Source organism: Schistocerca nitens, chromosome 6, assembly GCF_023898315.1.
Source record: "Schistocerca nitens isolate TAMUIC-IGC-003100 chromosome 6, iqSchNite1.1, whole genome shotgun sequence".
Classification (NCBI taxonomy): Eukaryota; Metazoa; Arthropoda; class Insecta; order Orthoptera; family Acrididae; genus Schistocerca; species Schistocerca nitens.
This window is the reverse complement of record NC_064619.1, coordinates 199,918,458-199,935,625: the sequence shown is the minus strand read 5'-3', so window position 1 is coordinate 199,935,625 and position 17,168 is coordinate 199,918,458. Positions and strand designations below refer to the sequence as shown.

General features: G+C 39.2%; 1 protein-coding gene across 1 annotated transcript in view; it reads left to right on the top strand.

Moving 5' to 3' along the window:
* Positions 1–17,168, top strand: part of LOC126263131 (guanine nucleotide exchange factor subunit Rich) — a 321,707-nt gene that overhangs the window by 48,509 nt on the left and 256,030 nt on the right. The window contains exons 3-5 of the mRNA XM_049960154.1: positions 3,506–3,658; positions 10,608–10,785; positions 10,860–10,993. Coding sequence (XP_049816111.1) covers positions 3,506–3,658; positions 10,608–10,785; positions 10,860–10,993 — 465 coding nt within the window. The remainder of the gene's footprint in view (positions 1–3,505; positions 3,659–10,607; positions 10,786–10,859; positions 10,994–17,168) is intronic.

Here is a 17,168-nt window from a genome sequence, read left to right as displayed (position 1 = left end):
AAGGATGTAGGTTGCAGTAAGTACTGGGAGATGAAGCAACTTGCACAGGATAGAGTAGCATGGAGAGCTGCATCAAACCAGTCTCGGGACTGAAGACAGCAACAACAAATGGAAACACACACACCAAGACGTACATTGCTGGTTTTGTGATTACTGTTTTGTGTATCTGTTTCTCAGATTTAGAACGTGTCTGTTAGGCTCAGTAAGTAGTTTATCTTTGATAGGTTTGCAATATACTCTCTAATTACCTTATGCTGCTAGATTTGGTTCACAGTTGCATTACTTCTTCATACCTGGCTAAGGTAACTGTATAAACTTTATTCGTAATTGTATGTTTCTTGCAGTTTTGAATAGCTCTTGTTGATTAGTCTCTTCGATCTGATGTACTCCGACATACTTGAGAAGCTTGCCAGATTGCCTATTGGGAATAGTGCTTGTTAGTGACCTCATAACTGTAGCACCCAAGTCTGTCTTCAGAAATCCAAAAATTACACATGTGATTACCCTGTCATATTAGCTTCTCATCCCTCACTTACCTCTCATTGAGCTTCACACATTAATTTCTTGGCCTGTGCAAATAATTCCTGTAATGAAAAAGTGTCATCACAGAGAAGCATATAACTGTAGGCCTAATATTACTTCTGTCTGTTCAATGCAGAATTATGGGACACATTTTACAATGTTTTTGGAGACTAAAAGATTTCCCTGTAGTACTCAGCATGAATTTTGAACACCACAGCTCTGTGAAACTCTGCTTTGTTCTGTTATAAGATCCAGAAGGCAGTATATAATGGCACCTGGGTTGATGTTGTGTACTATTTCCACACCATTGCAGAAAATATTAGAGTATCATTGTATTGGATGAGGGAATTTGTAGCAGATAGAATTCACTATGTCATATTAATGGGGAGAAATCATTAAATGTAAAAGTAGCTTAGGGCACAACTTGGTGGAGTGAGATAGAACTTTCACCATTCACAATGTATAAAAATGACTTTGTGGATAATGTAAGACCTGCAGAAAATCAATGATTGGTTCATGGTCTAGCAACTGAATCAGGGAACTAGTGTTTGATGTATGGACTTTCTGTTGACCTCAACATAAAAAGATATTTGTATCAACACAGAAATTGATTGTGAGATTAATATCTGTAATTTAGTGCAAAACTGTTAAAGGTAAGACTACATGCTAGGCTTTCTGCTTCAAATATGCAAAATAAAGAAAGTAGGTCTCTAACTACAACAGAATACTTATATTTATACTTAGAGCTCTTACTGAACCTCATAAATAGCATGGATAATGAAGGAGTAGGAGGGATGTGACTTTGAACTTTTAAAAAGAAAAGAAAAAAATAGGAGAATCATAAGAAAAACATAAGATTACTCATGTCTTGTTCTCACATGCCAGTACCTCATTTCCTACCTTTGAAATCAATAGTTCTCCTGCAAAACTTGCAGGACTAGCACTCCTGGAAGTGAGGATATTATAGAGACATGGCTTAGCTACAGCCTGGGCAGTGCTTCCAGAATGAATTTTTCATGCTGTAGCGGAGTGTGCGCTGATATGAAACTTCCTGGCAGATTAAACCAGTGTGGCCAACCAAGACTCGAACCCAGGATCTTTGCCTATTGCAGGCAAGAGCTGCACCAACTAAATTATCCCAGCATGACTCATGATCCATCCTCTCAGCTCTACTTCCGCTGGTACCTCATCTCCTATCTTCAAAACTTCACAGAAGTTCTCCTTCAAACCTTGTGGGGCTAGCACACCTGGAAGAAAGGATATTGCGGAGACATGACTTAGTCACAGCCTGGGATACATTTCCAGATATATTATTTATTTATTTAAGCACATGCCCCTGAAAGGCAAAAGGTCCTGGGTTCGAATCCCAGTCCAGCACACAATTTTAATCTGCCAGAAAGTTTTATATCAGTACACATTCCGCTGCAGAATAAAAAATTCATTCCAAAAACATGAGATTACAAATGTAAACAAATAAAATATTTATATATAAAAAACAAAGATGCTGTGACTTATCAAACGAGAAATCGCTGGTAGATAGACACAATAAAAAACACACAAACACTCACACAAATTTCAAGCTTTCGCAACACAAGGTTGCTTCCTCAGGAAAGAGGGAAGGAGAGGGAAAGATGAAAGGATGTGGGTTTTAAGGGAGAGAGTAAGGAGTCATTCCAATCCTGGGAGTAGAAAGACTTACCTTAGGGGGAAAAAAGAACAGGTACACACTCGCGCGCACACATACCTGTCCTTTTTTCCACCTAAGGTAAGTCTTTCCGCTCCCGGGATTGGAATGACTCCTTACCCTCTCGCTTAAAACACACATCCTTTCATCTTTCCTTCTCCTTCCCTCTTTCCTGATGAAGCAACCTTGGGTTGTGAAAGCTTGAAATTTGTGTGTATGTTTGTGTGTTTTTTATTGTGTCTATCTGCCAGCGCTTTCTCGTTTGGTAAGTCATAGCATCTTTGTTTTTTACGTATATTTTTCCCACGTGGAATGTTTCCCTCTATTATATTCAAATAAAATATTTGGTTTATTTACATTCATGTGTGAAGTATTTTTATAGAAGATGTGTATGATCAATATCACCAAACAAGCTATATCAAATTTATTTACCACTGATTATTTCTTTCTGCTATGTGTTGAAACACAAAAATGAAAGCTATTCAATTCTTGACAAAATTTATTTGAAAAGCTGTCTCATATGTTTACAGTAAGCAATAAAGTAAAGTGCGTGTCTGTTAGCACTGATCTAGAACTGATAAATGTCATATACCAGTATCGTATACTGTACACAAAAATGTCATGTGTTAGTTACAAAAGAAACTGCAAAGTTTGGAGAGAGTCCATTTATAGCACTGCACCAAATGGACACTAAAGTCCACCCGCAACTAAGTGATTAACAAGCATGAGTTTCAAAACTTATACTATAGATACATTAGGAGAAAGTGCTGTTACCGTTAACCCTGTCTGGGGCATGGCACACTTGGCTGTTGTGGATATCTGCCTCAGTCAAAGGATTAAATTACTTGCTGATAACAGCATCTTAAAGCTCTTCTTCTTTCTTTGTCTTCCTTTGTTTTGCCATCAGACACCTTTTCTATCCCCAGTGTTCTTCCTTCATATTTTTTTTGCTTCTTGTTTATCAGAATTTTGCCATTTGCTCTAATCCTCTACTAACTGGTGCATATTAATTTCTCAGTCTTAATTTATTTGAGATTGCCTGACTCCTCCTCTCACTGTATTATTGTAGTGTAGAGTATGACCTTTACGTTGGACTATGCTTTGTACAAACTGTAGTTCAAAAATATTAAGTTGTATTGCCGTGAGATTCATCACAATATTTATTTTTAGTGGGTGCTAAATTTCTGTGTCTTAATTCAATTTATAGCATTTATTCACAATACACAACATTACTTAAATTTTGTATTTGTGTTTAATACATATGTGACAATGATTAGTTTTCTTTCTATACTGTTGCAGACATCAGACAGACATTTACTGTTTTATAAACTTGGTGTGGTTGCTGAGCAGAAAGGTCTTTATGAGCAGATTGACTCACCTCATCCCAATTTGAAACGAGATAGTGCTGAACTTTTTATAAAAGAGGTTGTTCCACCTCTTCTTTTGTCTCTTGTAAGTACAATTGAGAAGCTTCTCTTTCCATGCTTGATTCTGATTTTTTCACAACAGTAATACTTTTGTAACTAGTTTTAATTAACCGTTATGCTCACCACATTTTAATTTGAACATTTGTCAGGAAAATCTCTATAATGTTAGAGTTCCATTTATATCCATAAACACATGCAACTAATTTTACTGTGGTATGACACTGCAATTGTTTCAACAACACTAAAAGTTTTTGTTTCATAACTTCCTTGGATTGTGCAATAGATAACAAGATTTGGGAATTAGAAAACATAGGTATGATATGCATGACTTGGTGGCTCAGGGGGTAATAGGTAGACTAAAAATCCAAAGTCCTGGGTTTAATCTTTGTTGTTGTTGTTGTTGTTGTGGTTGTGGTTGTTGTGGTCTTCAGTCCTGAGACTGGTTTGATGCAGCTCTCCATGCTACTCTATCCTGTGCAAGCTTCTTCATCTCCCAGTACTTACTGCAACCTACATCTTTTTGAATCTGCTTAGTGTATTCATCTCTTGGTCTCCCTCTACGATTTTTACCCTCCACGCTGCCCTCCAATATTAAATTGGTGATCCCTTGATGCCTCAGAACATGTACTACCAACCGATCCCTTCTTCTAGTCAAGTTGTGCCACAAACTCCTCTCCTCCCCAATTGTGTTCAATACCTCCTCATTAGTTATGTGATCTACCCATCTAATCTTCAGCATTCTTCTGTAGCACCACATTTCGAAAGCTTCTATTCTCTTCTTGTCCAAACTATTTATCGTCCATGTTTCACTTCCATACATGGCTACACTCCATACAAATACTTTCAGAAACAACTTCCTGACACTTAAATCTATATTCGATGTTAACAAATTTCTCTTCTTCAGAAACGCTTTCCTTGCCATTGCCAGTCTACATTTTATATCCTCTCTACTTTGACCATCATCAGTTACAAAATAGCTCTCTTAGGACTTGCGTTGTGGCTTTTCTCACTTTGTTCCATTTATTTGCACTACACAGTGTGGTTAACTTCTGTTTGATCCTCACATCTGGGGCTGAGCTCTGTTTTCGCAAAATTATTTTATAGAATATATGGGAGGTCACCCTGTGCCCACCCTGGATCCAGTCCATGTGTGGGGTCATCAGGTGTCCATACGGTGGTAGTCCCCCAGACCATGCAGGAATCATGCTACTGATGACTGAGCTGTCACCTTCCCACTCATGGTAAGGAACAGGTGCTTGCCCACTTGGAGGCCCCAGGCACTGGCGTCATGTCATGTCATGTCATGTCATGTCATGTGGCCTTTGCTCTGGCTTGGTGGCACATGTGAAGTGAGTCTGTGCTCAGAGTATTATGGTGGGTATTTGACATCATGAGACAACCAAAGTTATCAGGCAGTGGCAATGAAACTCTGGCATTCTCTTCAGACGGGGGACAATTCAGTGCAAATCATTATGACACTAAGTACTTTCCCTCTTTGTCCCCCCACCCCATTTAGGAAAAAGAAAAGAAGAAAAAGAAGAGAAAGAGAGCTAAATGACTTTCAAGATACTTACTCCCCTCACCTGATTAATGTCAGAATGGATGGAGAATCTTTTCTCTCTACTAAACCAAGGTTTGTTTTGTATAGAAAACAAATTTGGTGATCTCTCAGCACTTAACAAGTTCCAACATAATTTAGATGGCAGATCCTACCTAGTTGGGACGTTACTCTCTTGTAAACAAATGGGTGATTTAGCTCTTACATAATATCCCGTAAGAACCTCAACATCGCACAAGGATTAATTTTTCATTGAGACATAACACTGCAGATGGATGAAGAACTATGCAAAATATTCCAAGACGCGAGGCATCCACTTCATGTTGTTGTTGTTGTTGTTGTTGTGGTCTTCAGTCCTGAGACTTGTTTGATGCAGCTCTCCATGCTACTCTATCCTGTGCAAGCTTCTTCGTCTCCCAGTACCTACTGCAGCCTACATCCTTCTGACTCTGCTTAGTGTATTCATCTCTTGGTCTCCCTCTACGATTTTACCCTCCACGCTGCCCTCCAGTACTAAATTGGTGATCCCTCGATGCCTCAGAAGATGTACTACCAACCGATCCCTTCTTCTAGTCAAGTTGTGCCACAAACTCCTCTCCTCCCCAATTGTGTTCAATACCTCCTCATTAATTATGTGATCTACCCATCTAATCTTCAGCATTCTTCTGTAGCACCACATTTCAAAAGCTTCTATTCTCTTCTTGTCCAAACTATTTATCGTCCATGTTTCACTTCCATACATAGCTACACTCCATACAAATACTTTCAGAAACGACTTCCTGACACTTAAATCAATACTCGATGTTAACATATTTCTCTTCTTCAGAAACGCTTTCCTTGCCATTGCCAGTCTACCTTTTATATCCTCTCTACTTCAACCATCATCAGTTATTTTGCTCCCCAAATAGCAAAAATCCTTTACTACTTTAAGTGTCTCATTTCCTAATCTAATTCCCACAGCATCACCCGACTTAATTCGACTACATTCCATTATCCTCGTTTTGCTTTTGTTGATGTTCATCTTATACCCTCCTTTCAAGACACTGTCCATTCCGTTCAACTGCTCTTCCATGTCCTTTGCTGTCACTGACAGAATTACAATGTCATCGGCGAACCTCAAAGTTTTCATTTCTTCTCCATGGATTTTAATACCTACTCCGAACATTTCTTTTGTTTGCCCCTCGACTCTTATAACTGCCATCTGCTTTCTGTACAAATTGTAGATAGCCTTTTGCTCCCTGTATTTTACCCCTGCCACCTTCAGAATTTGAAAGAGAGTATTCCAGTCAACATTGTCAATAGCTTTCTCTAAGTCTACAAATGCTAGAAACATAGGTTTGCCTTTCCTTAATCTTTCTTCTAAGGTGAGTCGTAAGGTCAGTATTGCCTCACATGTTCCAATATTTCTACAGAATCCAAACTGATCTTCCACGAGGTCTGCTTCTACCAGTTTTTCCATTCGTCTGTAAGGAATTCGCGTTAGTATTTTGCAGCTGTGACTTATTAAACTGATAGTTCGGTAATTTTCACATCTGTCAACACCTGCTTTCTTTGGGATTGGAATTATTATATTCTTCTTGAAGTCTGAGGGAATTTTACCTGTCTCATACATCTTGCTCACCAGATGGTAGAGTTTTGTCATGACTGGCTCTCCCAAGGCTGTCAGTAGTTCTAATGGAATGTTGTCTACTCCCGGGGCCTTGTTTCGACTTAGGTCTTTCAGTGCTCTGTCAAACTCTTTACGCAGTATCATATCTCCCATTTCATCTTCATCTACCTCTTCTTCCATTACCATAATATTGCCCTCAAGAACATTACCCCTGTATAGTCCCTCTATATACTCCTTCCACCTTTCTGCTTTCCCTTCTTTGCTTAGAACTGGATTTCCACCTGAGCTCTTGATATTCATACAAGTGGTTCTCTTTTCTCCAAAGGTCTCATTAATTTTCCTGTAGGCAGTATCTATCTTACCCCTCATGAGATAAGCCTCTGCATCCTTACATTTGTCCTCTAGCCATCCCTGATTAGCCATTTTGCACTTCCTGTCCATCTCATTTTTGAGACGTTTGTATTCATTTTTGCCTGCTTCACTTACTGCATTTTTGTATTTTTTCCATTCATCAATTAAATTCAGTATTTCTTCTGTTGCCCAAGGATTTCTAGTAGCCCTCGTCTTTTTACCTATTTGATCCTCTGCTGCCTTCACTATTTCATTCCTCAAAGCTACCCAGTCTTTCTCTACTGTATTTCTTTCCCCCATTCCTGTCAATTGTTCCCTTATGCTCTCCCTGAAACTCTCTACAACCTCTGGTTTAGTCAGTTAATCCAGGTCCCATCTCCTTAAATTCCCACCTTTTTGCAGTTTCTTCAGTTTTACTCTACAGTTCAAAACCAATAGATTGTGGTCAGAGTCCACATCTGCCCCTGGAAATGTCATACAATTTAAAACCTGGTTCCTAAATTCTCCTTAAACCAGTCAAAAACCCAACATCCATTGACAGCTACTGACCAGTTAGCCTCAGCAGTGTGCTCAGAAAACTGCTTCACAGGATGGTAGCTGGACGATTATGCAACCAACCACCTGGTTATGTTGGAAATAGCATCTGACAGGCTTTTTCTAGAAGCCAACATTTCACTGCAGTTTTTTTAGAACTACATAAGGCATACAGCACTGCTTGATACCATCATATTTTACTTACACTCCATGACTGGGGCATTAAACGGCACTTAAGGCTCCTTACCATTTCTTATTTGTCAGTTTTTGTCTCATCTGTTTTTTCATGTTAGAGATTGTACATCTGTAAGTTCACTATGTGTCTAGGAGAACAGCATCATGCAGGGCTCTGTGCTGAGAGTTACACTCTTCAGTGTGTCCATTTGTAGGCTAGTGACCTCTGTCACCCATCTGCTGTATGTGGACTACTTTTGTATTCCGTATAGCTCTCAATCTGTAGTCTCGGCTGAATGGCAGCTCCAAGGAGTCATCTGAAGGATCTCCTTTTCACATGGCTCCATTTCTCACCTGCAAAATCACAAGGCATTTATTTCTGCTGTCGTAGCATGGTCCATATTGGTCCAGCACTCTAGTTGGGTACCCAGTACTTGGAAGTTGTTACACCATGTGAAGTTTTGGGCCTCTGCTTTGATAAAAAGCTGACATGGCAACCCCATATTTGTCAATAAAGGCTAGCTGAATGTGAAAGCTTAATACTCTCTGCTTCCTTGCCCACATTTCTGGATGCAGATCATGCTACTCTATCCCATATTGACTAGACCCTGATCTTGTTCTGATTGGACTATGATTGCCAGGTGTGTGGCTAAGCTTAACATTCGGTTTTGAAACTGTTGGGTCCAGTCCTCCAATATGGAGTCAGACTGGTCACCTGTGCCTCCTGGACTGTTCCATAGACTGAAGCAGGGATCTTACATCTTTAGTTCCAACATTACCGACTCTTGCTCCCTTGTACGATCACCGTCTGAAAATACCTTGTTGTCCAACTTATCAAATTATTTTTAATGTAAGGGGCATCAATCTCCTGACACTCACCTGCAGTGGGGTTACAAGTTGGAATGCACCTCAAAGCCTTCTACCGGGACGTATGCGTAACCTCCTCAGAAAGTGCTCCATACATAGCTTCATAGTTTGATCAGATTTCTAGCAGGCATCACTGACTCTGTTGCAAGATGATGATAAGTGATTTTAATATGGAGAGGATAGGACAGAAACTAAAGAAAGATTCTCCAGTGGGAAAGTTTGGCAGAAATAACAAGAGGTCATATGTTAATTAAATTTGCTAAGAACAAAATTTTTGTCCCTAATACATTCTTCCAAAAGAAAACATACAGGACATAGATGTGGTAAGCACCAAGTAGAACTAAAAATAAAATTGATCATATTTTACAGTTCAAAAATACTACAGTATGTGTGTAAAACAGATACAAAACTATAAAGAAGTTATCTAAGAAAAATGAGGTGTATCAAATTAAACTAAGCAACAAGTTCAGCACATTAGAAAATGAAAGCTGTGCAAACGTAGGCTAAAGGGAACAAAAGTGTTTATCTGAACTACAAAAGCTGGATAGGTACAAAGAGATCAAAAGGAAATAATCTCAAATGTAGTGAAGTAATTATTAGTTTCAAGCAAACCCTAATATAAATATGGTACAGTATGCTGAAATAAACAAATCTATTTGGAAATTTTTGAGAGGATGTGAAAGGATGGATGCAGATGTGATAAGAGAAACAATTGAAAACAATAAGAGGATGAAAAAGACAATACAAAAACTTATATTCACTAGACACATTTAATCAGTTACTGCTTCACAGCCTCTGCCATATGGATACACTTCCCACCAACACCAGCTTTTCTGAATTGCGCAGGTGGGAACTTTCCCTGCAATACATCCTACGTTCCCGTAACCCTCCTGGCCTCAACCTTCGTTCGTCACTGTCCTCACCCATCCAGCTGCCTCCCTGTTCCCATTCCAGCACGACACAGCCATCATTTCACCGCCACACCCAGTCTTTTAATTTATTTTTATTTTTATTTCTCTCCTTTCCGCTACGTACCCCCTCCCCCCTCCTCACCTTCTCTCCTACCTTCCATCTAAACTCCAACACTTCACTGTCCGTCACTCCCACCATGCTATCCCCCCACCCAGTCACCACCCCCATCATGCACTGGTGATGCTGCTCGCACTGTAGTTTCAGCTCTCTGAGACTGCGGATGTGTGTGCAAGTTGCGCTTGTGTGTGTGTGTGTGTGTGTGTGTGTGTGTGTGTGTGTGTGTGTACTGCTGACAAAGGCCTTAATGGCTGAAAGCTATGATTGTGTGAATCTTTTTATTGTGCCTATCGCGGCTCAGCATCTCTGCTATATGGTAAATAGCAACTTTCCTTCTCTCATATTGTTTAATCAGTTAAGGTAGATTTGGACCATGTAGTAATGGGGATGGATGTACTTCCTTCATTACTGATTCCACAATTCCATGCAATTTCACCTGGACACCAACACTATAGCAGTGAGTGTTGCATCATGTTTATTCAGTTACAGTGTAATAGTTGTGTAATTTTGCTTGAGTAGAAAAAAATTGAATGTAAATACTAGAAAAAACTATTAACCACATTCTGCAGAACAATAAGATAATTATTTAACTAAAATAAACTAGATGACTTTAACCATGCAGATATTAGTGTTACTTTTTAAATACTTATTCAATTATGTGTATTATTATTGTGTGGAACCTGTATAAATAATTTTTATGTTTTGTCCCCCCTCTCCCCCCCTCCGTCCATCTCCCTGTGTTCCTTCCTCCGTCGATGACGCATGACATACAGGCGTGGCAGCGCACTGATCAACCAAGTATAACAGTTCTATAGTTTGAACTCTGTGATAATATTGTGTGGTTGGTTGCAGGACAAGGAGGTACTTGTAGATGGCCGCATAACAAGTCTAGTATGTATTCGAGATGAGTTAATGTTGGCAACCTCATTGGGACATGTATTGAGATATAAATGGGATGGGAGTCAGAACCGTGATTACTGTTTAGATTTAAAAAGAGTGCCATTTTGCATAGACCAGCAAGTATCTAAAGGTGAGATACTTTTTATAAATAGTTAATTCCCTGGTCTTATATGAAAAGTGCCTTATTGATGTTTGTGATTACAGCTGTGCCCATCTTAGAAGTGAATGTCCATGTCATTGACATAGAGTATTCTCCATTGGTTGGTGGTTTTGCAGTTGTTCTTAGTGATGGAAGGGCAGCTTTCCTTACAGCTCCGTCTTTGAAATTTGACCCGAATGTAAGTTATTTCCAAAATCTTGTTTTGATTGTTATATGGATCTTCAGCTTCATCTCACTATTATTATATGTTGCTCTGACTTGATTTATTTACTTTACTTAATCTTTGTTTTGCATGCCAACACTTATGCATAAATAGAATGATTACTGTTTTCTCTCTCTCTCTCTCTCTCTCTCTCTCTCTCTCTCTCTCTCTCCCCAGGTAAGAGTAGGTATTAGAATTATGTTTTGTTTATTAAAAATCTTGAAATGTGTGAATTGCAGTTATTATTTTTTAATATTTTTGTTATAATTTATTATGAGTTTTGTTTTGTTACATTGCCAATTATTTAAGCATCCCCTGGGACTCTCAGAGGAAGAGCTGGTAAGCAGACAGCCAATACGTAAATTCAGTATTGTATTGTAACTTGTCTCAAATATAGGTTAGGTGACCTTACTTTAGTACATAATAGATCTTTGCAAGACATAAAGCTCCAAAATTATTTTGACACTGAATCTCAAGCTTTTGCTCTAACATGGTTTATTCTTCAGGAGCTATGGAGGAAAAAGCAATGGGAACAGTGGAATGAGATGAAGGTGGTTTGATTTTCAAGCTGTCAAGAGCCACTTCTTGAGAGAAATATCAAGAAATTCAAGGATCAAAGTGCAACATATTTTTAACACTGGAAACAAAAATATGTCATTAAAATTCTTGGGAAGAAATAGAGCACCAAAAAGAGACAGTTGGATCTTCAATAAGAAATTAAGCACCATCAGCAGAAAATGACGAGGAGGATAGAAATAACACCTAACAAAATGGAGCAAATCACATGTGTGAGGTTGGAAAGTACCTTATGTGAAGAAAATGGGTTAATGATATTTCAGATAAAAAATAAAATGTGAGAAATTAGATTTGCTTGAAGTTACTGGGGGTTTGCTAAAGTGCCACATTTACTTCGATTTCATCTCACGGCTTTTGTAAGAAGAGTCAGAGTAGTGTAGTGGTTAAGGTATTACAATCAGCCACTGACTACTTACCGTATTTACTCAAATCTAAGCCGCACCTGAAAAATGAGACTCTAAATCAAGGAAAAAAAAAAAAATTCCCGAATCTAAGCCGCACCTGAAATTTGAGACTCGAACTTCAGGGGGAGAGAAAAGTTTTAGGCCGCACCTCTAAATCGAAACAATGTTGGTCCATTGTAATATGAGACACAATTTAGGTCGAATGAATGACGATACAGCTACAGTAGTTTGGTTCGAGTAGTAAGCTTAGCAGTTAAGCTTCACCAGGTAGCCATTGAGCCATTGCTTGCATCAGGGAGTCCGTCCATATTTATACAGGTACCCTTCCTTTTTCATGTGCTTCGTCTGGTTTGAATCGATTGCTTATTTTTCTTTGATCTGATAAGTGCCGTTTTCTTTGTTATAGGTGTTTACGTCACTCTAAGCTGAAAATGCATTACTGTACTGTGTCATGCACTGTTTGTCGCATTCTGATAATGAGTGTTTACGGCCTGTCACCGCTCGCGACATGGCTTGCTTTTGTGTGCGCTACCGCCGCTTACAATTAAAAAAAAAGGAGAGAGGAATTGTCTCATTAGCGAAACAATGGCAAGAGACTGCTGTTTGTTGTTACTTACATTGCTGCTTTCTTTGATAATGAACAACAAGAACCAAATAATAGACTGTGTGTGATAGAAGATGTTCTGAACGAGAGTTTAGCGAAAACTTTCCTCTGTTTGAAAATCTTTGCAGACGCCTCTTTAGTACATTACATTCTGCACAGAAATTAGAGTCATCTTAGATTTAAAAATCTAGTCAGTTGCCGTGCTTCATTTCTGACTGTATCACTGTTAGGCATAAGAATAATACGAATATAAACATGACATGATATGTTTATTCTTCCCTGTTTGCTGTTTTCTCACTAGTTTCGTAGTTTATTAGGCAGACAGGATTTAAATGAGACAGCAGCAAACATGAAAGAATACGTGGCAAAATGTTTATATTCGTATTATTCTTATGGTGAAGAGAATAATACTACATGTGATTCACAATTCATAAAAGTTCCTGTCAGCAACCATCGCTTCTCACAGGTAGGAAAAAATTCAGAACGTAGGAGTTGGCCGTATTGCCAGTCGGATTTTCATAGTACATTGAAATTCTGCTACATTCGAAGATGAACAATACGGAATTTGTATTTACTTCGTTGGATAATGTATGAAAATGCAGTGGTCAAAACTCGGGGCGGAGAAAAAAGCTCGTCTTTCACCTTTTTTTTAAAATTTATTTACTCGCGCAGAGGTTTTGGCGCCAGTATTTATCTTTGTGCCTGCAAAGCATGCCTGTGTAGCGCTGAATATATTAGACATTTATACGGCAGAAGTTAGTTGTGGCGGCACCTACCAGCATTTTTCAGAACTTCTGCTTACTTTGCACTCGAGTCTATAAGCCGCAGGCGGTTTTTTGGATTACAAAAACAGGAAAAAACGTGCGGCTTAGATTCGAGTAAATATGGTATTCACTTTTGTAGAGCATAAATGCCCTTTCAAAATGTTTGCTTTGAGTTGCAGCCACCACTGAGAGATATGTTGAGGTGACCTCTTTTTGCCCGGGGTAGTGCAGCAGCTCGATGTGGCATGGACACGACAAGTCGTTGGAAGTGCTCTGCAGAAATATTGAGCCACACTGCCTTTGTAGGTGTCCATAATTGTGAACATGTTGGCGTTGCAGGATTTAACTGACGTTTCGGTTATAAATGTTTAGTGGGTGGCTAAATCAATCACTCAAATTGTCCAGAATGTTCTTCAAACACATCTTGGACAGTTGTGTCCCGGTTACATGGTGCATTCTCGTTCATAAGAAGTCCATCGTTGTTTGGGAACATGAAGTCTAAGAATGGCTGGCTGCATATGGTATCCAAGTAGCTGAACATAACCGTTTCAGTCAGTGATTAGTTTTGTTGGATCGGAGGGCCCAGTCCACTCCATGTAAACATGGCCCTCACCATAACAGATCTACCACCAGCTCGCACAATGCCTTGTTGAAAACTTGGGTTCATGGCTTCAAGGGGTCTTCACCACACATGAACCCTACTAGCAGCTCCTAACAGTTGAAATCAGGACTCATCTGATCAGGCCACAGTTTTCAGTCGTCTAAGATCCAACCAATATTGTCACAAGGCCAGGAGAGGCATTGCAGGCGATGTCATGCTGTTAGAAAAGGCACTCGCGTCAGTTGTCTGCTGCCATAGTCCATTAACACTAAATTTCGCCGCACTGCCCTAACAGGTATGTTTGTCACTTGTCCCACTGTGATTTCTGTGGTTTTTCACAGTTTTGGTTATCTGTATGCATTCACAACTCTACACAAATTCTGGAAAGTCCAGGAAGGATTTGTGACAGTCTTTTTGTTGAGCTTATCTGCGACTCAGCATCTCCTCTGTATGGTGAATATTGTCTACACAAACACTGCTGCTCTTTGTTGTTAAGTGAAGCAGTTTTCCACTGTGTTGTCCATGGTGAGATGTAATGTCTGACATTTTATATTATAGGCACATTTTTGTCATTATGGCTCTCAGAATATTGAATTCTTTAATGATTTCAAAAATGGAATGTCCAATGTGCCTAATTCCAACTACAGTTCTTTGTTCAATGTCTAAAAATTCCCTTCGTGCAATTAATGTGTACAGCGATATGCCCAACCTGTATCTTATGTGGTGTGCTATAGAGTACTATATTAGTACTATATTCCGTATATTGTGTTTGCTCTTGCTATAACAATTGCCTACACAATTTCTGGCAAATAACAACATGATATTCTAAAGTTTCCTCTTAACCAGTCCAGTTAACTCATGATAAACAGACCTGAACTTATAAGGAGGGAACTGATGCCTGTAAGCAGCATTAGGAAGGTAGTGAAATATTTCTTCTTAGCAAGTGCAACAAGAAACAAATTACAGAATAGTGCAACCAGTCTCAACTGTTCATTTCTGGGGATAAAAATGTGGAGTATCAATGTATAAAATTCAAGAGTATTTTGCAATTTGTCTTAGATGTGTGTGCCAAGCACTCTCATGTGATATAGGAAAGACCTGTCCCTGTTCAATGACTGTGTTACGAAGTTGTTACATAATCAAAAATAGTTTTTTTGTTAGATTTAAACCAAATTAAATCAAATGAATATAGGGAAAGCAGTGTAAGAAGTCTTCAACGAACATGAAGTAACATTTTTGCTACAGTTTTGATGTTAATGTTATTTTGATAAGCAGATAAAAGCTGTATGTGCAGATTTCAGTGATCGTATTGGCATTGAACTGGAGTATAATTCAGAGAAGACCAGAATACTGAACTCAGTCTTCCAGAATTGTTTGATAGTTAAGGATAGTACGGTACTATCATTCTTCCTTTAATCATCACAAAATTGACAAAGTGAAAGTTATTGAGATAACGGATTGTGGAACACAAAATTAACTAAAAATTTCTTGACAGAAGAAGGGTTACTGGACCTAATGAGCTACCTGTATGATTTTACATTGACTATGCAAAAGAACTCAGCTTCCCATTCACTGGATATTGCACAAGCAGAACACCAATGCTTGAAATCCATGAAACCATTGTGGCACTCGGCAAACAACCCTGTTGCGTCCCTTTCCAGTGTCAACACTTACAGTGGAAATGCAGGTACTGACAGTGGTGCCTCCTTACTGTCAGTCCACTATGTCATTACTGACTGTCCCCGTCGAGCATACAATGGGACATCGGATGGACCAGGAACTAGATCTGGAGATTTAAGATCGTATTGCTTGTATATATTTTCGTCATATGATAAAATAAAAATAAATGAATAGTCCACTGTCCTTAGCCAGGCACTCATGTTAAAATTAATCATGTAGAGATCTATCTAAAAATCCATGGTTCCATGGTGGCTCAAAACCAGTGAACCACGAGGTGCATATGCTTGCCTGTTTCTGCTACCTTGCCTGTGCACCGACACTTCTCCGACACCCAGGGGCCTCTGAAACATCATTCAAACTAGATACCAACTGTAGCTGTTGTAACATAAAATCATCCTACAGTTAATTTGAGAAATTTTTACTCTGACAATGTGAATATTTAGATGTGAGTATCAACGTATTACCTATTGGTGACGTGTGAAAATTTGTACCAGAATGGGACTCAGACCCAAATTCCTGCTTCTTGCGAATGGTCCTCTGAACCATGAGGCTATCTGTACTTGGCTGCCAGACTGACCTAAACTACCGTAAGTCACACTGTGTACATCCCTGTACCACAGTCTCCTATATTAATCACTAAATGCTCATAGTTATATTTTATATTACCATACCAGTAAAATTGAGAGAATGAGAACGGAGACCTATGATGTTATCGTCTTTTGTCTGCCTCAACATGTGATATTTGCTGGATAAACAGACGTTGTAGATGAGACAGCTGACCAAAATTAATTCCAAATGGAAAATAGAAATGAAGTCCTATGCTTCTTGACAGAGCGTAGGGGAACGATGCAGGAGACCCGCACCGCCATACTAGGCAAGATCCTAATGGAGGTGGTTTTCCGTTGCCTTCCACCGACCATAATTGGGATGGATGGATGGATGGATGGATGGATGATGAAGACGATGACACAACAACACCCAGTCATCTCGGGGCAGGTGAAAATCCCTGACCCTGCTGGGAATCGAACCCGGAACCCCGTGCTTGGGAAGTGAGAATGCTACCACGGGCTGCGGACTAATTCGGAATAAATTCACTAAATGTGAATAAATTGGCATCAGCTGTGTTACGTGTTGTCATACTACCTATTGGTGACATATGCAAATAAATATTACATGCCAAGGTGTGGGTATCATAGGTCTCGATTCCTCATAGTCTCTTCCTACTGGTGTGAAAATACAGGGTATAGCTGCAAGCATTTAGTTATGAATGTAAGATATTGTGGTATAGGGATGTAGATAGTGTAACACGTGGAATTTTGGGTTGGTCTGGGAGGCGCACACGGATAGCCTAATGATGAAGGCGATTGCTTGTGATAAGTGGCAAATCTGCATTTGGGTATCAGCCTTGCACAAATTTTCATATTTCATCAATTGGTAGTTCATTGATACCTAACACAGCTGAAGCCAAGTTATTCACATTTAGTGAATTTATTTTGAAGTCATTTTGGTTGTCTATCTTTTG